Source organism: Spea bombifrons, chromosome 3 (assembly GCF_027358695.1).
Source record: "Spea bombifrons isolate aSpeBom1 chromosome 3, aSpeBom1.2.pri, whole genome shotgun sequence".
Taxonomy (NCBI): Eukaryota; Metazoa; Chordata; class Amphibia; order Anura; family Pelobatidae; genus Spea; species Spea bombifrons.
Window position 1 is genome coordinate 87,340,658 of NC_071089.1, and position 25,350 is coordinate 87,366,007.

General features: G+C 37.9%; 1 protein-coding gene across 1 annotated transcript in view; it reads left to right on the forward strand.

The window, feature by feature from the left end:
• The window catches only part of PEX5L (peroxisomal biogenesis factor 5 like), a 104,213-nt gene that overhangs the window by 37,618 nt on the left and 41,245 nt on the right, over nt 1-25,350 (forward strand). Inside the window, exon 2 of the mRNA XM_053460208.1 lies at nt 22,089-22,154. Coding sequence (XP_053316183.1) covers nt 22,089-22,154 — 66 coding nt within the window. The remainder of the gene's footprint in view (nt 1-22,088; nt 22,155-25,350) is intronic.

Below are 25,350 nucleotides of genomic sequence, written 5' to 3' on the forward strand. Positions count from 1 at the left end.
GATTCATTCTGTTTAGACAGAGACATGCAACTGTTGGCGAATGACATTTTGTCGGAATCACAATTATAATAGTAGCAGTGTCTGTACATTTAACAAAATAATATACTGTGTTTCAGGATTTCTTACACCCAAAAGCTATAAAAATTACATTTTTGTATATAAGGGGCTACCTAGCCTTGTACTTTGCTATGCGCAATGTTGTGTACCATTATGTGAGCTCATATGCTTTAATCTTACGCCTCTCACTCTTCTGATTCTGTTAGGACATACTTGGTAAAAATGCAAATGTGTGATAGGTCTTCATGATGGTCATATGATTGTTTCCAGTGGGGGAGGGGTTTTAAATGGCATCATAATCAAACAGCATTATGAGTAGTTATGGTGTTTGAAAATGTCCCTTTTTGTGCATTCTTGTATGACAGGCTCTCATTTTAATACGCAATATAAATACACAATGCATGGTCTTAGATGCATGCTTAGGTGTGGCTTTTTACATGTGCATATGCTTTTTCCTTAATAGCTTTGTTTGTTAGGATTGTTTTAATGCATACAGGGGCTTTAAAAGCCCAGTACAGATTGGCTTTTAACTTTTGGCCTAGGGAGCAAGTTATATGGTTATGCACATTGTACCCAATGCATGTTATCCAGTCTACATACTCATCAATGAGTCCTGCATAAGAATCTTGTAAATGAACATAGAACATCCAGGATTCTTAAACCCACACCCAAGAAACTGCAAGTAAAAGTGGTAAGAAAATGACTCTAAAGGCCAACTAGCAACAGGGTTCTAATTGACACATTAGGGTACTGTTCATTCTTTTCCGCAATATCCCATACTCTGAAACATAACATGAGAAAACTGGATGAAGGTTGCAGATAGATTATGCTAGAGAGTTGCTTTTATAGCATCATATTGTTACTGCAATCTAATGATAAACCCTTCTCAATTGTTTTGAAAAGGGACACTTTTTTTTTTATTCTTCAAATGATGTTTCTTATCTTACTCTAATCGTATAAATGATCACTTCTTCTGAAGTTCTCTAAAAAAGCAAAATGTCATTCCGGCTAAAGATTTTTACCAACGCTTAACCAGAAGAATGGCACTGAACAAAAATGTAAAGAAGAAATGTCAGCATGACAAAACATAACAACAAGCCCAGTAGGAGCAAAATGTACTTGTTCTTGATTGAGAAGAACACTAGGGGTTTGTGTAATAAATGGAATCTATAGTGAAGCAGCTGTTTACAAGCGACAGTATGCTCGTCCATGGGATAAATAGAAGGATGTACCATAAACTTAAGGAAAACTCACAAAGGTTCTTTCTGGGATTTTTTTTTCAGATGACCTAAATTCACTTTCATTCGTAAATATGAAGCCACTGAAAAAGTTGTTGGTTTCGGGAGTCTGAAATATTTTTACTATACATAGCTGAATCAAACAATATTTTTTGAGGAGCTTACCTCAGCCAAGTGCTGTATGAAAATAGAAGCAGATGGTTTTCTCCCTTTTTAAGGGTTAATTAGAAGACAATGTTAGTTGTTGTTCAATAGGGCATCATGAATGTAATGAATGTGTATTTGGCTGGAAAATTATCTCACCAGCTACAACTCTGTGCAGCACGTAAAGCTTGGGATACTAAGGTCTGAAGCAACACATCCAACATGAGAATAATTTGATTCTAACCAAAAACTACAAGATGTATGGGTTATGTGCTTGGTCAAGCAGTCATAGGAGACCAATCACATATCCCATACATGGTGAGACTTTGCCTGTCCTTTAGTGTCCTTTAGTGTAGCAGTTCCACTTAGCCATGAGAAGGAGTATTGCATTGTTTTACTATAAATGTGAAGTCTCTGCAGTACAAAGAAGCCTTGCATGGAGAAACATCCGAAGGCATCCTCTGTAGCAGAGGAAAATCACTGACTGTCCAGTAGCTTGGGCATTGAATCACTGTCTTATGGAAGCTGCTGGTTACCCTAGTAACATTTGGAAAAATGCAATAATATCATAATAATAACAATTTAAAATAATGGCACATGAGCTGCAATTCCCATGAGCCTCATCAACCTGGATAAAGGTAATGAAGATCATAGACATTTTTTTAAGAGCCCAACCATGGTCCACCAGTAAAGTTACTACCATTACACTATTCAAAGCCCATAGTGTGTTAAATTTTGATCACATTCAGTAACATGTTAAGTAGATAGAACTTATCAGATCTCTTATTTTATTCCTTTACTGAAGGTTTAAATACACAAAAACAACACAGAAACTTTTAAGAAGATTTTTCTGTTTCTGTGGCAACAACCTTAATACCTTCTTTTGTGACACATGACAAGTGTTTCTTGGCATTAATTAGATGCACTTTTACATGAGTGTAAGAATTATTTCTGGGAATGGTTTTGGCATTTATTAATACCACTAGTAATGATGTTTCTAATGTCACATTTAGTTACAAAAGTGCTAAAAGTCAAAGCAGATGGAATACCACCTTTAAATATTCAATCCTTGTTACTTCATAGACTATAGGAGAACACAGTCCTGGAATCATGTCACAGGAGTGAGCCTAGGGTTAGTGAAGTATGTGTTCAGGACCCCCACTATAACTAAAACACACACATATTAACACCCATTCACTCTAGCACCATAAACACCATATGCACACATTATCTACCTCCCTCTCCTCCTCTCCCTCACACCACTAACCCTAGGCTCACCCCTTACACTCTAACGCCATATGCTAACAGAAACACACGCTCATGCAAACACCATACAATAACATGCACACACACAAGCTAACAGTATACACTCACACATGCTCACACCATACACTTACACACCAACGTAACACATTGAAACTTCACACAGTAGCACATGCTCATACAAACACCATACACTCAAAAACATGAGCTGACAGCATTCGCTAACACTCCCACACTCACTCTAACTCTATACACTTACATATATATCCATATAAACTCTTATGTTCTCACTTGGCAGCTTCCTTTCTCCCACTTAACTCACTCAGATCTAAACTGTAGCTCGCATTCTCCATGTGAGCTGCCATGCTGCTGCCTCCCTACAACTGCAGGGTCCTGTTACCATGGTAACCAATGCCCGTGGCTGCCATGCACTCGCGGCATCCACCTTTGTGCGTCCCTGTCACGTTGGGGATAGACCTATTAGGCTCAGGCTAAACCTTGGTACAGATATGGGTAGGTGATTGGAATAGTGTAAAACAAATTATTTTGTAATGAATAACATTTATTATTATTTATTTTGTTTAATAACATTTAAAATGTAATTCGATATAAAAATACCTTACAACTTTTCTTTAGTTATCACTATTTAATATTATTGACCATTCTTCACAAACCTTACAATAAATGAAATGTTATGTGTTATATTTGCATTTCTAAATATAGCTTACCTGTCAAAGGTTTTCCTGCTAATTAGTTACTATGTTATGCTAGCACATATCTAGTACTAATTAAATGGATGTTAATTTTGAGGTTCTAACATAATTACATCTAAAATGACAGTCCTAGCATATCCGTTGCAGGAGTTATAAACATTAATTAAGAATAATCGCACCAATGCGTCAGTTATTTAATTGCAATTCAAACCTACTATTATTATAGAATATTATTAAGACAAAATCAGATGGTTTAAGTTTAATAACAGGCTGATAAAATGTGTAGGGAATTTGTAACTTAATATTAAAAAATCTAATGAAATTATAAATAGATTTTACATTTACAGAAGGTGGATCCAGTTTCCATATTCTGAGAAGCTTGTATAAATTTGGAGAATTTAATGTGTGTTGAACCTAACTTCAATAATGTAACCAATGGAAAATACTATTAGACACAAAGCCAGTCTCTCCAAATAATGGAAATATATCCAAGTTCTAGCTCATTAACCCCTTAATGACAAAGCCCGTACATGTACGGGCTCAAAATGCATTGTTTTCAATGGGTTTAGGGACCGCCCATTGTCATTAAGGGGTTAAAGAACAGTCACATTCCAAATTATCCAGAATCATGTTTCTTTCACTTTTTTGTTATGCACATCTCCTAAATGGACCACTTTAGGAGTGATAGCATCTCTCTGAGACCCAAATGCCTGTGTCTCCTTTCAAGGAGATAAGAATGCTTACTGGGTATTAGCGTACCACAATGTCATACAGCTCTAGAAATCATAATAATGTGTACAAAAACAATGCGTTAATAAATTAACACATGCAAACAAAGAACATTTTGTCTTTATCTGAATTCCTTAGTCCTTAACTATATTTTATTAGTTCACTGTGTCACATAAAACTTCTCGTTAAAGCACTCCCATCTAGCCACAAAACGAACCGCAGCCCCTGAGATTAAAGTGCTTCTCTATGGCCATTTCAAATATTGAGAGGTATGGAAGCGCAAGATTTGCCATCTTGCATGTTTTGAACTTCTGTTATACCTTGCAATAGTCCTGAGAATTCCTTTACAGGGAAACTGCAAAGACACAGACAGTGATAGAAGTTGATTTGCGGTCGACTAAGTACAACAATACAATGTGAATGTGTTATTTTTGTTATGTGTTTATGCCTTTACAGCTTGGGCTTCATATATGTCTAACTGTAATAAGAGAATGGCAAAAGAATAAGATCTGCTACACCATGGGCTATAATTCAAAATACACAAGCACCACATGGCAAAGTCTTGATTTCATTTATCCAATCTCACATGAAAACCATTAAGCTTGTGTACCCAAGGATAATAACATTATGTGAACTATCACTGTCCATCTTCAGCAATAATTAGATAAAATGTAATATACCTATGACTACAGTATGAATCTAACAGACACGCAGTGTATTACTGTCTGCTGATGTGGCATCCCTGCTAATAATTTTAGCAATACAATCTCAGCCAAAGGCAAAAGAAGTATTTATAAAGGCTAATGCGTGGATTATGATTAGAGCTAAAAATTACATGCAGTCTGCCTATTCCTGACAGAAAGTTTATACTTAGTTGTTTATATGGACATCCCAACCATTTTACCATAGGAAACAAGTCATCCAAACTGACTGCTGCCAGTCACAATTATATATATATATATATATATATATATATATATATATATAATAAATAAATAAAAAGTTTACCCAGTGGATCCAAAACCCAAACTAGGCAGTGGGGGTCTTCTGACCCAAATATTTAACCCTTCCACATACCCATACTGCTGCTTTCCCCTCCTGTCCAGTAGTGTGTTTGGGTTGGCTTCCGTCCTAGGCCTGACACTCCTGCTGCCCCTCAACACATTCCTTGACATCCATCTTCCTCTCTGACAGCATATCTCATCTAGTTGAACTGTGCCGCTCAGCACATATTGTAAATGGGCTAGTTGAGGAGACCAGAGGACTTGCTTTTAATTAGACTATTGAGCAGGCCCGGACTGGGACAAAAAATAGGCCCGGGCATTTAAGCCTGAGCAGCCCATATTTATTTATTTATTTATTTATTGTTAAAGCCCACCCTTCATGTACCACCTTTGCATTTAATCATTCACACAAATCATTAACACATTCATTAATGCAGTCTCACAAATCATTCAAGCAATTCATCCTCACATGAATTCATTAATTGTCATACGCATTCACACAATTCATCCACACATTTATTCATTCATTCTCATACGCATTCACACTACCCCCTCTCTTCATCTTATCTGCCCCTTTTCACTATGTAACCCCCTTCCCCACTTCTCAATATGTAGCGCCTCTATCTATCCCCTCCCCCTTTCTCACTATCTAACCCCCCTCTGCCCCTTCTCACTGCACCCCCCTACCTCACCCTACTTACCTTGTTGCCGAAGCAAGCAGCAACTGCGACCGCGCCTGTGGCAGGGCAGGATTGACTTAGGGGCTAATGGAGCTGCAGCTCCAGGCCCCCACTTTAAAATAGGCCCACTCAGGACCGGACTGACTGGTCCTATATGGCCGCATTAACGCAGAGCCCCTTAAGCCCGCCGCAACTACCCCCTCCTAACTATCTACCCTCTCCCTCTTTGAAGTTCACTTACCTTTCAGGAGTCCTGCGGTGGGGGTGCAAGGCCTCTGCCTCCCAGCTCTGCCACTGTATGGAACAGTATAGAGTGATGGGAGTTATGATGTACTTTTAGAGCATAATTAGATCATGAAAAAAGACATTGGAAATGGTACAGCATAACACCCATCACTCTCACACACTTACCAATCCACACGTATACCAATCCACACATATATACCAATCCACACATATATACCAATCCACACATATACACCAATCCACACATATATACTAAGCCACACACATACCAATCCACACACATACCAATCCACACATGTATACCAATCCACACATATACACCAATCCTCACATATATACCAATCCACACACATATACACCAATCCACACACATATACACCAATCCACACACATATACACCAATCCACTCTCACTTAATGCTTTCCTACCTTTCCTTTCTTCTTTCAGCTTCTTTTCCTCTTCTTCAGTTCTTCTGTCTTCTCTGTCTTCTTCCGGGTCAGAGGGCACGGACAGCGGTGGGCGCGGCTTCAGTGCTGTGCGCCGGGATCTGACAACAAACCCCGGCGCACAGCAGCTGTTGCCGCACGGATCACAAGGGAGCGGTATCGGAGGTCTTTAACAGACCTCCGGCTCCCTTGAGTGATTTTAAGCCGGGTTGAACCCGGCTTAAAATCACTCAAGGGAACCGGAGGTCTGTCAAAGACCTCCGATACCGCTCCCTTGCGAGCCTGCTCCTCCAGCGGCGGACATTACTGTCCGTCTCTGGAGGGGTGCCGGGTGCCGCAAGTTGGCGGCACCCAGTGCGGACCGCCCCCCCGCCGCCGCCCCCTGGAGGGTGGTCGCACACCCCAAAGGTCGGCCCTGCCCTAAGGGGCCGGGAAGCCCCCACCAGGGCCGGCCTTAGGGGTCTGCGGCCGTACAGGGTTTAAATTAAAACATCGGGGTTTTTTTTTTCAACTTAAAAAAACTTTATTTAACATGGAGGATGTTAAATAAAGTTAAAAAAAAAACCCCGATGTTTTAATTTAAGCCCTGTGCGGCCGCAGACCCGTAAGGCCGGCCTTGGTGGGGACTTCCCGGCCCCTTAGAGTGGCGGACCCGGTCGCAGTTGCGGCGGGCTTAAGGGGCAGGTGCCCCTTATGCCCTGCGTTAATGCGGCCGTAGGTAGGGTAGGGGCCTGGAGCTGCAGCTCCATCAGCCCCTAAGTCAGTGCGGCCCTGCCGTGGCCCGGCCCACCGGGCAAATGCCCGGTGTGCCCGATGGCCAGTCCGGGCCTGCTATTGAGCAGCAACACTCCTTTGAGCTGATTGCCGAACTGAGTGATCTCTCCTAGTTTTCACCACAAAAGGTATGTCACTCAACCCCCCAGACATGCAGCCTCAGTCAGTAAACACTGTTGCTCGTATCCCTTGTTTACTTATGGTGGTCTAGCAATGAAGGCTTCAATCTATATTGTGTTCTTTCGTACCAGTCTGTGTGGTCCTAAGACCTGGGGCACTGGGTTGTTATATCATAATCTGGTACATCCACCAGCCACCAGATTCAGAAGAAAAAACAGTGCCAAAAGGAGCATAGATCTTACAACCCAAGTGTGAGCTCCCTCTTCCTCCATTATACCACACCCACGGCCCTATTACAGCCCATGACATATTATGATGCGACGGTGCAGAGGTACAGGAGTGTTTATGTTGAATCCCTCTATACATTTGCATGCTAAAAAATTAAGGTAACATTAAGTTATCACATGCATTAAGTAGTATATGATGGCTTGAGTGGACTTTTACCTTTAAGGTTTGGGGGCACATATTCAATTTGACCTGTGACCCATCACGTGTTTGTCCCTTTAATTGTATTCACAAACAAAATGATCATTGACTAGGCAGGGATGAATTTTGGATTGACCGGAACAAACCCAAAATGTTGTCCAGAGCGTGTGATTCAATGATTCAAAATCTATATTGTGATTTATTTACAACCTGCTTTCTGGACTTCTTGAATCAATGCTATGCTCTTTTGCCATGCTCTCACAAAGCTCACGCTGCAGTAACCTTCGCATGAGCAGCGGACTGATCTTTTCCTATTTGGGTTCTTTGCATTGATTCCCAGATATATACTGCATGTCCCAATATTCACTAGACATCTGCTTTCTGATTGATTGAACAACTTCATTTTAACATTGGCTTAAGTCCAGATGTTGGCAATTGTGTTTGATAACATTCCATCTGCTGTGATGTGCATCTAATGGTATGAACAGGCAGAGTAAACACAAAGTTGTTGCTTTTGGCAGTATTTTCTTACTGTTAATTATAACAGATGCCACGGTTCACTATTCATTTTACAAAGCACATTGTTCTGTGTCTGTTATGTCAATCAACAAAGAAAAATATTGGCTTAATTTGGAACTCTTTCAGTATTTGATGTTTCTGTTAACTGCCATAAAGTGCCCATTTATTTCTTTTTCAGCAAATCGCAAAATTCCCCATTTAGCTAGAAAGCGGCTATGCCATGGGAAGCCCCAGATGTCTTAATCCCTCTTAGGTCTCTGAGTATAAGGTTATTTAAGCAGGGTCCTCTTTGCCTTGTTCCTAACAGACTTATGTTTACCCATTGTACAATGCTGCAGAATATAATAGAATATAATAGAATGCTATATAAATTAATAATAATTTACAAATCCAAACAAGCAATAGATTATGTTCTTTAAACTGACGTTACCTTCTCAAACATCTGATGTAGAAAGCTAAAACTGGTGGACCCAGCTGCATGCTTAAAATTCTGCAGTCAGAAGCTCTGCACATGGCATATTGGTATCAATATCTATTCATTTAATGCTTCAGTATAGTTTCACATTTGGAAAATGCAATTGAGTATAGTGAATTACATTAAATACTGTATGTTTTAAAAGAAAAGTCCATCAATAGTCTGTTACACTTGTGCACATGGCTGCTATTCAGTGCTTATCTGCAGAGGAACCCAATTTGTATAGAGAATAGTAAAAATTATACATGACACAAAGCGCTACTAGGTAATTTATACAGTATCTGTATCATTTCTCAGACCGAGAAACTGACCTAATTGGAATCTCGCTAATGTTCCATTAATGCGGGCTATTTCAACGAGATTCAATTCATACCACACTTGCTCAACAATAGTGAATTAAACAGAGCCAGAATTATTATTTATAGGAACTGTATGTATTAGTCTTGAATAAATGCAATACACTACAAAAGGATGTCCGGATAATCTAGGTTTCTTTACAATACAGTAAAAAGGAAAAACTGAGAACAGTAACTTGTAGAAGGAGAGAAAGTCTTTTGCTGGACATGCCTTGTTTGAAGAATTTGAAGAAGCCTTGAGGAGAAGGCAGTGAACTTTGTGGTGGACCTCTTACTATATGATCCATAGGCACCAATAACCTGGACTTTTACACACACTTTTGCTTACCCCTGATATTTACTAAGGGTGATAATGCATATTATGTTGAGGTTAACCTTGCAAAATCGCATACTTGCAATGACTTTCTGACTTTGTATTGGCACAAATGTAATTGCTCAGATGCCTCCTTTTCATCCATTGCTGACTTCTACATTTGTATGTTTTCAATCCACTTACAATCTACAGTTAAACTGTAGTATAAAATGCAGGCTACTTGCTTTCTTTGAATAGCATGAAGATTGTAAGCTTGAGACCAGGTATTTGTGTTCTATTTGTGTAGGCTTCCATGATTTTTTATTAAAAAAACATGGGTATTTCCATATCTCACAACAGTCTTTGACTGACATTGGAAAATATGTAAGGTAACATAAGATTTTGGGACTTCAGATGTCTCTTCTTTTCATTTTCTATGTTGGCCAATAAAACTTTATCAACTTCAACCATGGCATTTTAAAAAAAAATTGAACTAAGAAAGCTGCTTCTATATCATTTGGTGAGTAACAATAAACCAGCCAAGTATAATAACCACTTGCATATTTTGCTAGTTTTTGATCCCAGCATTTTATTTTCAACACTGTGTCTGTGCACAATGAACCGCATATTCCTAGACGATGAAACCTTATTTTGCTTGCTGAAGAGATCATTGATGTTGGCATATAGTTTTTGGAAAAAAAGTTTAGTATTGCATGCACTGATACTAAAAGTACATTGGTGAGAGAAAGGATACTGGTAGAAGATAAAGCTCCCTCCACTGCTTCAACAATAGTTGTAATTTAAAAATGAAACAAATCAGAATGTAAGCAGTACATTTTATCATAACCTTAGGAGAATGGAATAAATGCAGAAGGGGAGTATCAGAAGGCAAAATAGAATGAGAGTCTTACATGTATATTCTTCTCATGGGGGAAATTAGATAAGCATCAGCTTCCATAGATGGACTTATGCTGTCTATTATTTAATATACAATGTGTCCCAAGGTGTTATCACCAAATGTTACAATATTACCTATTTGCAGAATATAGCATTGGAGGTTTTTGTTTTTATTTCTAATTCTTAATCCCTTTAGCTACTTACTAACAGTTTCAAAAAACAGGTCTACCTGTCCAGGCAATAATAGATGACTTGTTAGATAAGTTGTTTCAAAGATACTTCATCTCAAGATACTGGGGTTTTGTATAATAAGCAGTTCAAATGTTGCAGAGATATAAATCTGCTGTCCATTATGTCTTTGTATATATCCCATAGAAATCGTTCCAAAGACAGCATTGTAATTCTTTTGTACAAGATGTGGGCATGTATCCAAATTGCATTAAATTGGTTGGTTCAATGTTCTGTAAAAATGCAATCTTGCCCACCACGTCCTAACCATTAATGTGACTTCCCCCAGCCCCAACACATGTAAATCACAATGTGTTCAGTCATTTCAACTTCCCACTGCTCATCTACCGTTTGAACTTGTTGCTAAACCCCAGCACTGCAGTAGCCTGAAATTAGTTATAAATTCAATTAAAGCAAACTGCCATCACCTTGCTGCAAATTGCAAACATAAATCTGTTGTAAAAGTTATTATAACATTACAGCCCATGGTGTCCAACAGCTCATTGTGTATGACTTCAAGTGCTCCAGCTTGTATTAGTTCAAAATAATTATTGGACAGTATTACAATATACTTTATTTGCAGAGGACTAGCAAACTCAAGAGCACGCAGGGGAGTTAAAATTAATAATAATATTAAAATAGACATTACGCAACGTTGGCAATAACAGTTACACACAGCAGGGCATACTGGCTCAAAAAGAGATGAGAGTGCTGCTATTGTGAGTTTAATATTCTATTAGTAGGTTGAGGGGAATGAGACAGAAGGTAAGGGACTGCTTGAGTGAGAGTGATTCCATTGTAACGAGGGGTCATAGGGAGAAGTTAGAGTTCCCAAAGGTGAGGAGGACAGATGCCGTGGAGTGTTTTCATGCAGAATAGATTATATACTTCCCTGAATAGATGGTGCTTTGGTGAGTGTTTAAAGTTAGGATAAGTAAGGGGGAGTTTGGTCTTGAGCTAGTTGAGCTAGAAGAGAGGGCGAGATGAGGGAATAGGAAAGGTTAATTAGCATTTGATGTGGTAGTTGAATCCAAAAGAAGAGATTAGGTATTTTTGAGAGAAGAGGTCTACATAGAGAAGAGTTAATGGAGAGAGAAACAAGTTCCAGAGGCGCTAAAGGTTTGGTCGAAATGAAGAGTTTGCAGGAGAAAGGGGGTGGTCAGCAGTGTCGAAGGCAGAGTGGACCACGAGTATAATCAAAGAGATTGAGCTCTTCTTTTAGTAGTTCATTTTGCATGTTACTGTTTTGGGGGCTAGACTGCTCCTTTAAACCAAACCTATGTAGGGTTAACATAAGAACGCTTAAAATATTACTTTCCCGTTCAATTAAGAATTTATGTTACAAAGTTATATCAATCTGTACAAAACCAAAGCGATCTGGAGAAAGTATTCCGAATATCTAGAACCCATACGACGAAATTATCTAATGTAATTAACCTAACAGTGAAACAGCAGAAGGAGTTTTATTTGCAATGAATATCTTTTGAGAAGTCTATAAAGTGAACCGGCTGTTGCTTTTTTCGTTAAAGACCTTTCTGATTTTGCACATTGCTTCAATGCTTCCGAAATCTTAACGTTTCAATCCCACTCGGGAAATGTTATCTATATGTATATGTCTCAAAGTATTTCAGAGTTTAAACGTACAATCAGGAACCCCCGACATATCCATGCATCTTAGTCCCATAACGCACGTTGCCTGCATGCTACACTTTTCACACAATAGTGTACTAATGTTTTACACAAAAAAAACACATTTTGGTTAAATAAAATAAATAAGTGCTGCCCTTGTGGTTTTCCTACAACAGCAGGAATTACAGTCTAATTTCGCTGTTAAATGAAATAGCTCCAAGTATGACTGATGCATAGTTTTCATTCATTATTATTCAACATGCAAAACCAAGCATGTATTTCTGGAACTCATCAATAATTACAAGAGTGTTTATCCCACACACTCCTGCAAGGTTTATTTTTAGTTTTCAATAACATCCTATTATAGTTCATTTCTAGAAAAAAAGACATTTCCCAAAGTTCTGTTTTCATGGGCTGACACATCATACCTATAATTTTATATATAGTGATATTCCTTGTTTGAACAGTAGTGTTACTCTGCGGGGGCATGTGACTGGAATCAAGTCAGGTCAGTCAAGTTAACCCTGAACTTGACGGGTCATTTGACTTTTTAGTGAATAGACCTACTTGACTCCACTGGGCATTAGGATCGTTGAAACCTAGGAGCTTCTACTGCAAGACTAGCTAGGTTGGCCCCGTGTAATTGTTAAATCAGTTTTTTCCGTCTCCCGGGCCATTAAATTATACATTATGCCTGGACCAACTAGTGTTAGCCCTCCACAATGAATAGTTAGGTAGCTAAAACTACAACTCTCCTACAAATCTCCTTGTAGTGAGTAAACCTCACTGTATTTTGACACTACCCATTACACTCCTTTCACTTTACCTAATAGGTTCCAGAGTGTGACTACAAAAACATAAACAGCCAAAAGTGGTGGTGGTGGCAGGTCCAAGCAGAGCAATAACAGTAGAGTCGGCCAGTGGCACGTCACAAGCCATGTCCTACTACAATATAAGAAACGTATTCCTGACAACTAAAATGGCTAGCAAGAGGTTCTCTTCTTAAGCCGGCCCGTGCATTACAGCATGCCTGTTTATACCCTTGAGACTCAGTATACTAGCACCTGCCACACTTCTGTACGAGTTCAGTTGAAGTCCGATTGCTTCTAGAAGTGACTGTTGTAATTGGTGTCTAAAAATATGCATTTTTATAATTCGTGCTCTGGGTTGAGTACTGGGGCATCTTGACAAATAGCATTTTTAGAAGCATGTTCTGTATGATTACTGGATACCGTCCCCCAATAAAATCGTTCTAGGCCGATATAAGCATCTTTTTTATATTCAGCCTTTCTTAATAAAACTCTGTGTGAAAATGTCAAGTTAAAGACAGCAATAAAATATACAATTTTGTGAGCTACCAAATATTCATGAAAGTTTATGGTTATAATACATTTGAGATCTATTCTAATAAACCTAGTCTCGATTTTGCTGCTCTGACGTGACATCTACAGCTGCCTGAGGCTCTCTTATCACTTCTTCTGCCTCCCAAATTTATATCATATTTTATCTGGGCTCTGGTGTAGAAGCAGTAGGTCTAATGAGTTAATATCAATAGAATTGCTGTGTTCAGCATTTCTGTGCAAGCATCGATTGGCACGGGCTACAGAACAGCACAACTTTAATGGATTCGTGTGGGTAAGGCCTTACCCTTATTATGTTGATGGGATTTAAGGTCTCCAAAATATTTAGAGTACAGGAATTTAGAGTTTCAGGCTGAGGACCCGGCAAATAGCTCCGGAAATTCAATGGCATAATTTGAGGCTTCCAAACTCTGGGCATGACATGATCGTGGCATCAGATAGAGTACAGACAACCAGGGGGGTCCAAGGAGCCACTTTAATCAAAATGAAGCACTGACTAGAAGTAAAAAAACGAAGACGCAAACATTTTAATAACCGAATGTCTGAAAATCAGATGCACATTACTGTGTGATACATTTTATAAAAAATTGGAGAAAGTTTTCTTGTTTTTTTTGTCTGGTTTTGTTTTGTTTAGATGAAAGAGAAGGTATGTGCTATCTTGTTCACACAACAAAAGTTAGATATTTAATACATAACACTTTGAATAATTCAATACTTAATGGTTATATACTAATATGCAGTTGTAACCTTTGTGTACCCCACATCCTGATTTGCTGGTGTAATTGAGTTAAGGCTAGGTTTAAAGAAACAATTAAAAGCATGATCGCTATGAATCTACCATTGGTTAGAATATACCGTATTTATCGGCGCATACCACGCACCGGGGTATAACACGCACCCCTGTCCGGACCGGAAGTGAGGGAGACGCAGCTGCAAATCATGCAGCTGTAGGATTTATTGGCATATAACACGCAGGTAGGGTTTCCTCTTCTTATTTTAGTTATAAAAGTGCGTGTTATACGCCGATAAATACGGTAGATTATTTATGCAGTGACCATATTTACCAAGTCTGTATTATTAATCCATTATTATAGAACATAGTCAGGTGATATTATTAACCTGTCCCACCTCCTATTAGACTCAATGGTGTCCAGATTCAAATCTTGATGAAAGGTGCAATTTCATCAGTTGACCTTGGTCTTGACTATGTTCCTTAGGGCAGAAGTAAGTTGTTTTGATATGTTCTCAAGGCCAGTAAGCCACCCATAAGAACACTAATGGCACGCATTTGTTAAATGTCACTCTATCTTCTCACCCTCCTAAATTCCTAGAAATTGGACCAAACCCTCATATTTTATTTTTTTGGAAGAAATAAGTAGATGAATTGTTTATGGTTTTGTTTTGCCTTGATTTGTTATTCTAGGTTTTTCCACAAATGTGTTAAAAGCATTTTGTGGCCTCACAGATCTTTGTATATTTTCGCACAATCAATTTATGCCTTGTCATGCCTAAAATAAAAATACGACCTGATAGCAAACTTTTATACTAGCCTATATTGTGGCTTCTATAAAAGTCTGTGTTGCTTCCTAGAGAACAGCATAGTAATATAATCTTAGTCGCTGACCTTGGTGTCTTTGAGATCTGCTGCAAAGAGGTGCTTTGGGACTGTACCACAAACTGTTCGTTTGCAGATGTTTAATTGGCTTGACACCTCGATCTCTTTCCTCACCTAAAGGATCACCCATGACAATTCCATTTCACCAACTGTACCTTATGCAGAGAAAATGATCACATTATAAACGGTACTTATTTTTAGTCTATACGTTAGGAATAACAAAGCTGTCATCATCTTTTTATAAATAAATATAGTCAATTTAAATGACCATTTTGTAAAATTGTTGATAAAACATTTTCCAATAAACATCAACATTTAATTAAACTATTCGACAGTAAAAATGTCAAACCATGTTACGTAAAAAGTTTTGTGGCAATTCAATCATTTTTTATAGACATTTATATACTGCCAGTTTTCGGAATGCCCAGGTGTATTTCATATTAAAGACTTGGGTACAAGGGAGCGAGCCAAGGAGCACAGATCAATTCATTTCAAACTAAAAAGACAGCAATATGAACCTACTGCTAACTGCCTGCTGGCCGCCACAAGAATACTCACCTCTCTAGCTTATGATTACATGTTGCGCAGGGTTAAACTAACGTTAATGTGTCTCTCTTCAAATTAATAGGGCAAGCATATTCAAAATTCACTAAATTACTTTTCTCCAAGTAAGGATACACAGAACAGGACTGGGGTTGCACAGCCCTGTAATAGAGAATCTGCAGCTGGTGCTCGGTGTTGAGCGGTGGCGTTTTCCGGGTTTTCCCAAGTGAAAATTCTTCATATGCAATGTAAATAAAAATAGATGTGTTTATTTTCTACTGCTGGTTTTATTTTTATTAGATGCACACATCTTAAAAAAATGATAAATTCATTTGTATGCAAGCGTGCAGGCAAAGTTATGTTTATTTACTGCTGCCGTACAGCTGTCTATTTTCTATTTTTAAAATGAATTCATTTATTGCCAATTTGATTTTGTAAAATTTTTAATTTATTAATTTTATATACAATTTACTTATATCAGTTATGGCATCCTTGCATAAACTACATGCAGTCTGAAAGAAGTCTATAGAGACCTGTAAGCAAAACTACAAAAAAACAATTCAGCTTTTTCACAGAATGTTTAAATTTTTTAAAATATTTTATATCACATTAGATCCTTTATATCACTATTTGAACAAACAATTCTCTATAAACTTCAGTTTCAAGCACACCTTGTTACTAGACTTATTGAGAGCTCTCTTTAATGTTTTAGTGGATTACACAGGGCCTCTGAGAATGTTTAAAGTTTTGTCCATTCACATCTTTATCCATAGTTCTGATCATATCTCATAATAATACCTGGGAGCTTTTGGCCTCTGGCTACCTTCCCTTGCGGGACGCGGCCAGGACTGCCCAGTGACATCAGTGGGCAGTCCCGCTGAGGTCGGGGGCAGTCCTGCTGATGTCAGGGGCGGTCCACCCCTAATTCATGGGAAAATAGGTGGGGAGCGGGGCGTGTCAAGACCCCACTCCCGAGAGGATTCGGGTCTTGACCCAGAGAACCGGAGAAGCAGTGCTTTACCCGGCAATCTCCGGGTCAAACCCGGAAAGTTCCCAGGTATGAATATAGCTCCCAAAATGACAAATGGTATACTTCTGTTTTAGGTAAAAATTAGACCTTTATTGGCTAACTGAAGTATAATGGATTGCAAGCTTAGGTATATTACACATTTGAATCAGACATTACACCTATATTTATACAGTATTATATATGCGCATGTTATAGTGTAATGGTGATATGGTTGTTTACTGCTTATGTGCATTTTGGTACAGAACACTAATTGTTGTGCATTTAGCCAGGAGCATTGAATTGCTTCACACGTTCGTATGCGGAGAGAACATTCTGTATTTCCAGACTACTACCAAATCTAGTCAGGAGCCTTGACGTATGGCCCTAATGTTTGTCCTTAGAAGGCCTGAGATGCATTCTTGGTATCTTTTCTGAACGTGTTCGCCATTGAGCCCACTATGGCCACATGCGTTGAGCTGTGGAGGACCTGAATGAGTATTAGTGAAAGTGATTTGTTTCCTAATACCCACATCCTTTGTGTTTACATGAGCCAGCCTATCGCTTGCTGACTCATATCTATTGTCTTCAACTTAATTTTTATGGAGGCAATAATAAATAAATCACAGACTACATGGCAAAAAATACATATTATGTTTTTAAAGAAATTAAAAGAATATTTCATTAATTTAATTTAAAGGTTAAGTAAAAAAGAATAATTCCTAATTGTTGCCAGGTATCCCTAATCTTTTTCGTTACGAAATATGGAATACTTACTGAATATTTTCAGATTTTCCATAGTAAAAGTAACCAAAGATGCACAAAACCAAAGTAAAAATGATTGTAGAAAAAAGAGAGATTTGGTATGGTTTCTTTCTATACACAAACTTGTCTTCCTCCAGTGTCCTTGAAATGACTATTATTTATAGGCTATTTTTATAATGTTTATATCCTTTTTTATAAGGGGCTGTGGAATACTGTGTCACACTCATGTCCAGCAAAGATTTTGTGTGCTTAAAAAGGGACACAAAGGGAGGAAAGAGAGACTGGATATGGCTCCCAAAGAGAGACTGTCCCTAACCAAGGACCCTTGTGAAGTAAGGTTCAGATTTACCATATATGTAAAATTATTTTAACATAGTATTGTATATGAGAACAAGTTATTCCCAAGATTTACTTAAAAGTAACTGGTATTTCAGTGTAGTCTTTTAACAATCTTAAAACATAATACTCAAGAAGTCCTGTGTATATGATCCGCTAAACACACCTGATTTTCTTGCCCCTTTTTATAAAAAACCTCCATTAAACCACCATCAGCTCTACGGCTATTATTACACCGCAAATAATTGAATTCCTATTTAATAAGTACATCCAGAATTAAATCAAAGCGGGAACTGCACTTTATTAATAATTTAGGCAATATGAAATCTCATCTGGGTTTCGCCTCCTCAGTTTTCTCATCAGCACTCTTTTTATGTTCTAGAAGCGTATTCTTGAAATTGTTTACTGATGTAGGGCACACTCCAATGGAATTAACGACATTTATTATTTTCTCCACATCATTGCTTCCTTTTTATGCTATGTCTCTGTTTTGGCTGGCATTGTTCCCGCTAATCAAAAAGTTGGATCAGAGGAGCAAGTTTTCAAAGCAATAGAAAGTTCTGTCTGTGTCCAAAAGTTTGACTACTTGTGACCCTTATTTCTGTTTCAACTGCTCAGGTGGCCAGCGCTAGTCCCAGGGCCGGCCCTATAATGGGGCAGACTGGGGCAATTGCCCCAGGCGGCACTTTAGAAGGGGCGGCACTTTGCCGCCCCAAGCGCTTTTTTTTGTTTGTTTTTTTTTTTTTTTGAAGCGGAGGAGAGAGAGAGGGGCACCGAGTGGTTTTCGCTTACCCGCTCGGCGCCCCTCTCTCTCTCTCCTCTGCGCGAGTCTCCCTGTTCGGTCCCGGTGCCGGCTTGTAATGCAGAGCGCCGGAAGTGACGTCAATTTCCAGCGCTCAGCATTACAAGCCGGCACCGTGGCAGAGCAGGGAGACTCGCCGCAGGACTGTTTAAAGGTAAGTACCGGGGGGGGATCGTAGATTATGGCATCGGCGAAGTTTAAAATGCGTCGGCGGGGGGGGGGGGGCGGCGTTTTAAACTTCGCCCCAGGCGGCGTTAAGTCTTCGGCCGGCCCTGGCTAGTCCTATACACAACTAATATTGCTCCTTTCATCTGTATAACATTGTTACAAGCAGCCAAACACTGTTCACAATTCTCTCATGTGCTTCCGCACTACATCCACTTGATCCATGCACATTCTCTTTCCTGACGCACAGACGCCTCGCTCTAAGCTGATTTTAAAATTACTATTTTGTCTCTCGGATATCTCTATCATTGCCTCATCAGTCTAGATGTGTATTTCCAGAAATCTTACTATGTCAATTTCAACATTGACTCCTATTTTCTCTGTTGTACCCCAATCCTTAATTTTGATGAAATGTGCACATTGTATAACAAGAAAGTTCTCAATTTGCATACAGGGTCACTGTAAATAAGCCTTACTATAACATGCAAGGAAGCATGAGTAGACGCATGACATGTCACATATAACATCTAATATCAATAATCTAATATTTTAATAATCTAATATCAATAATCTAATATCTATTACAGTCTAATACATAGATAGAATGTGTGTTTTGTGATTAATCAACTTTACTTAGGGTTGCCACCTTTTCCTCCATAAAATACTAGCCATATTTGTGGTTGGGTGGGGGCAGAGCAGCTAAAGTGTGTGGTCATAAAGAGTGGAGCGGTAATGCAATGCATCAGAAGCAGTGAAGGTTTACCTGGAGGACTGGAGCACTGTCTGACCACCTGTGACACTGACACTCTCCACATTTCTGGAGACTGAGGCAGAGCCTGCCCTTCCCTCCACTGATATTGGGGGGCACACATGTATAGCACACTAATCTGAAGAGGCTTTTACTAGTGAGGGCTAGAGTGACCACATTTTATTTTTGCCATTCAGGGTCACAGACCCATTCAGGGTCACAGTATAGAACTGCTGAGATTACACACCCAGACGTATTTTATATATATTAGACTTGTGCACAGGGCCCCAAATCATTTCGTACTAATTTTCTGTCTCCTTTTTGGCTCATTCATTTTTGGACAACAAATTCTGTTTACTGCCTTTTCGGAAATGGGGGGGGGGTTTATTCGTAAATGAAATTTGTTGTCCCTCAGACCTGTCTGTGCCTCCTACACTCTCACCCTGCCTTGTATTAGCCCTCGTTTGCTCACTCACCTTCACCAGCCATTTTCCAGCCATGTGAAACGGCCTCACAGCAGAAGAAGCTTGAAGCCCACAGAACCCCTGGGATTTTTTTTTATTTAAGAAAAAAAAAGTCTTTGCTGTATTAGCTAATACTTAATAAGCACCACTTGTTACATTTGTTGGACCCACTTGAACCACCTTAACCACAGTTTGTTTAAGCCAGCCTGACCTATTTTGGCAACTGTGTGGGAATCCCCATTGCACAAAAAAATACTGGCTTTTGCATTGCTGGGATTTTACTTATGCTGGCACCGGCTTCAAAACACTGATCACTGGCACCGGCCGGATGGCAACCCTAACTTTATAAAAAGGTTATATAAAAATATTCAACCTTGGATTAAGAGTAAATTGTTACACATGGAGCACAGATAAAGCTCTATTTTAAAGCAAAAGTTTGATTGACCTTGAAAACATTTTTACCAGCTAATCTTCTGGACTAGTTATGCAGTTGAACAGTTGCTTTCAATTATCAACTGATCAATTGGTAGAAAAACATGTAATCATGTATGGGGATTCTAAGTTCTAGAATTCGGAATTTGGGACCATTTGGTATCCTTTGAACTAAGACTGTTAAGTGTTTTTTGTATTTCTCTAAATAATATGTAAAAAAGCAAGAAGCCTTGTTGATGGCAGAGCAATGCCTTACAAGCTATCCAAAAATCATGTCATGGTCCTCACTGGGTAAGACATCCCATAATTAGTATATTCCTCAAATATCTTGTCTGTCTTTTAAAATCGAATACCTGTTTTACCCACTATTGTTGTTAGTATGGTAGTATGAATATTTCATTTTTTTGTGCCCTACTGCCATTGAACTATAAACTCCTCATTAGAATAATTGCCTTCTGTTAACTTTGGACACTTCCAATTACACACAGCTTTTAATTATTTATTTTTCTTTCTTTTAATGAGGCATGCAAACCACATTTTCTTTGTTTTTATATTTATTTTTATTCTCTTTTTAGCTGCTCATTTTATTATGATGAATTTATATCACCCTATATTTACCTTATTCTATATATTTTCTATATATATAATTAAATTAAAGCTTTACACAAATCAAAAACCATTTACTTAATTTTTTTTTTATTAATATAACAATAATTCACCTATTACTTACCTAAATTACTTTTTACTGTTTAATTATCTAATGAAAAGGGATAGAAAGACAGAGAGAAAAAGATTGATTAGGCTGTAGTGTTTGAGGAAGTTTTTCAGTTTATAGTTAGCGTGTATATGTATATATACATATATGTAAAAAAAATACAGTGCTGCAATATAAAATAATACCTTTTTTTATAGGACTAAATAGTCCTACATAGGACTACACGCACACACATACACATATTTATATATATATATATATAAAACCTAATGTGGACTCTTCACAGGAGTATTTTAGCAGCGTTATCATAAAAAGATGTTAAAATTAAACTATGAAGGACAGCCCCATCCAATTTCTTTATATTATATTATATTTCTTTATATATATTATAATATTATATTATATTTCTTTATATTCTTTATATTTTTTATATTTTTTTATGTGAAAAAATTAGACTGGTGCAAAGGTTTAAATGTGGTCATATCACCCTAGCAACCTCTGGAATGTTCCTCCTGATTAGGCCATTACATTGGCTGCTATGGTTATAAGACCACTTGTCAAACTATGTACCAGAATACATTTTTTAATATACCTCTAGATAATGTAAATTGCCGTTTAATAAAATCATTATAATTTTTATCTTTAAATCAGTGACCTTACCTCATTTGTCTGATTGCTTCTTTTAAATGAGCACCTTAATGTTTTATAAATAGTATCCGCAAATGTTATATTCTCCAAGTATTTTGCATTTTAATACGGTATATTAGAATGTTTTTTTTCCAAATGTGATAAATAGTATATTCTGAAAAATAACTATTACATAAAATTTCTACTTTCTTTAGGAACCATTGTGAGGTCAAGTTTGAGTGCGCTAATAAAATATGTCATGGCTTCTTTCAGGTAGTAGGTGTGACCTTGAAGAAAAAGTGGTTCAGTCTTCCAAAAAGTGACTTGACCCCAATTTTGGTGGGTTTCTTTATCCTACGGGAGAACAGCTCACTTGCATGTACAGCTATATATGTATTCTAGATTTGCTTTTTCATTCGTAGGAATGATTTAGTGTTTGCACTTAGAAGCATGCTGCTAGATATAGCAAAGTCGTAGATTCTAGATTTAGAATGTCATTGAACATACAGTCATTTTCTACTAAATATATAGTGAATCTGCTGTTTCCAAGGCCAATACTTGCAGTGTTGTTATTTATCTTAATGGTGGAAGTCCTTTAATAACATAGCATGAGTCAAACTGACACTTTATTACTGCTCACATTTTTTTTACAGAGGAAAATATATTTGTGTTACTTCACAGTGTTGCTAATTTGATTTGAGTGTCAGAGACAAAAATAAATATTAATAGTTTTGGTTAATGTTTAGATTAGTTGAAAGCCAGTTGGTAGTTCCCCATATATCAGGGAACTACAGCAGGGCAGCCATCAGAAATCTTGGGGCTCAGTACATGCTTTAACATCTGGGTCCACATGACTGTCCCACTGGACCACACATTGCCTCACCATCACTCCGTCTTAAGATCTTTCCATAAGCACACCTTATGAGAACAGGGGCAAGCCTAGGGTTAGTGGTGGCTGGGTGCAGTATTCCTTCAAGGCCCCACTATTACTAACACGTACATACTAACACCCAGACTCTTCTACTATACACTTACATACATATACATTCTTTCTAATGCTCCTTCTCTCCCCCTTCCAGGCTTCATTGACCCTAGGCTCACCCCTGACACTCCAACTCCTTACGCTGACACACAAACTCATGATAACATCTTACATTGACACTCACACACATGCATGCTAACACGAAATACTAACACGCACACATTCATGCTAACTCCAAACACATACACATTCTAACACCATACCATAACAGACACACACATGCAATCTTCATATGCCCACAAACATTTACAGTAACACTTTACAGTAACACGCACAAACATCCTCATGTCGTACACTCATGCACAGTCATGCTAACCCTGCTAACAACCCTATAATCAATAAATACCAAGACACAATAAAGCAGCATTCATTTACAAAACCTTTCTAAATTGGTGAGCTAAAACGCAACCATTCTTAAGTTCAGTAATCGTGATCAGGCTAGCTAAGTATGATAAAAGTCATTGTCTAATAACAGCAGAAGGGCCTTTGTTTACTCAATATTCATCTGGTCGGATGCCAGCAATCTTTGAATCAAAATGAATAGCAGTGAATGATGAGTGACAGGACACACTCTAATGCTGGTCTCACATATAAGTCCATTTAGTAAATGAACATGTGGCTTAATTAATAAATGGGTTTTCAAGTTTAGATATTCCCTGACATTATCACTGAGTTTTTTTGTCACACAGACATAACAGAAAATGGTAAATGCCCTATCAAAATGACTTTTGAAGTTTATTTTGCCTACTTTTGGGAAACATAACACAATTTAATGTATAAATAAAACATTTGATTTGGCATCTATCATCACCAATCCACCTCCCATCTCCGTAAAGGATAAAGTACACGTTACTGGACGTAATGGCGCCCCTAAACAAAGTATGTGGCCTTTGTAATATGCAGATTCCCAGTGCATAAATCATCAAGAACAGAGGAATCTTTGGAATCAGTTACCCCAATAATATCTGCATAAAAGCCCTAAAGAGTCTGAGTAGGTAGCTCTCTGAACAGAAGGATAATCAAGCTATTTCCTCGCAAGAACTGGAAGACATCCTTCTGAAATACCCAGATTGTAATAATTAAACAATGAACTGCTTGAAGGGTAGGCATTGCCATTTGAATGCATTTAACTTTGTAGATTTTATAGCACTCTAGGCTATACTAGTAGTGTTTCTAAGCATGTTTTCACTGTATATTTCACTTTATCCACCACAGGATTTGTATTGCAAGTAATGTGGAATGTAGTGTGCACGAGCCACAGCCTTAGTATACCACGTGCAGGATTAATTATGTACTCTGGTATAAAGAAAGTGCAGCACTGTGGGACATCACTGAACATTCTTTGGTAAATCTGGTGTATTTTAATTAAGTAAATGTGTAAACTGCTTACATTTCAGCTGTAATCATGTAATGACCTAGATGATGATGTAATATATAAAAAAAAAAAAATGGCAAAATAACTATAATGCAATATTCCAGTAACATACAGACTCTGCTAATGAAATCTATTCCTGGAAGATTGATTAAAAATACAAAACAGAACATCAGATTTCTCAAAGGAAATATATCTAGTAAAGCTATTGGGCGATGAAATTAAATATCAATGAACTAAAACATTTCAAATTATTTACTGTTTTACATTTCCCTTTATCTCATTTAACTTTACTTGATTTCTTAAAAATGAAAGAAATGTATGTTAAATAAGGTGTATTTGCTTAGAGGACCAGTGTGAAGCCGTGACAGTGATGTCTTAATTGGTTACGTTTTGGTGACATGCAAGTAGTGGAGTCAGATTACCTGTTTGATATGGTTTGTGTGCACATACATGCAAACAGCGAGCTGCCACCTGACATGGGTCCTTGGCATCCATTTTAAACTATACAAACACTAGAAATACATATTTACATATATATATATATATATATATATATATTTATATTTTAAAACCTATTGATCCAATCTGTTAAAAACCGCAAACATAGGGAATTTATAAACATGAGGTTAAGAGTGAGGTTGGAGAATCCTGCTGTTCAACAGTGGTATTATACTAAAAAAACAAGCCCTGCATACATTAATAATATTTAATCCAGTATGATAAAGGGTAGAAGCAATAGAATAAATAGTATAAAAAGTGATTCTGGTGGAAAGTTTGAAAAGTTGTCTAATCATAGCATCTAATGGAGGGCCCCTTCTAAACATAGAATACTGGGCCAGAATCAATATTTAAACACATAACTCCAATATATTTAATATCCATGATGAGGGCCCGGTAGCCGAGCACAATATTGTATTTCAGTATTGTGCTAGAGTTGGCCAACTGTGCGCCATCATTAAAATATATCAAGTTAAGTTAATGAACCTATCTAAATTTGTCAGCTTCTGAAGCTTTTGTCCAACATGATAAAGAAAGGTTTTTTTATAAAAAGCCCCTGTAGACTCCCAATTTTCCCAGGAAGGAAAAATAATAATAATAATGCCTGCCATTTTGTCCCT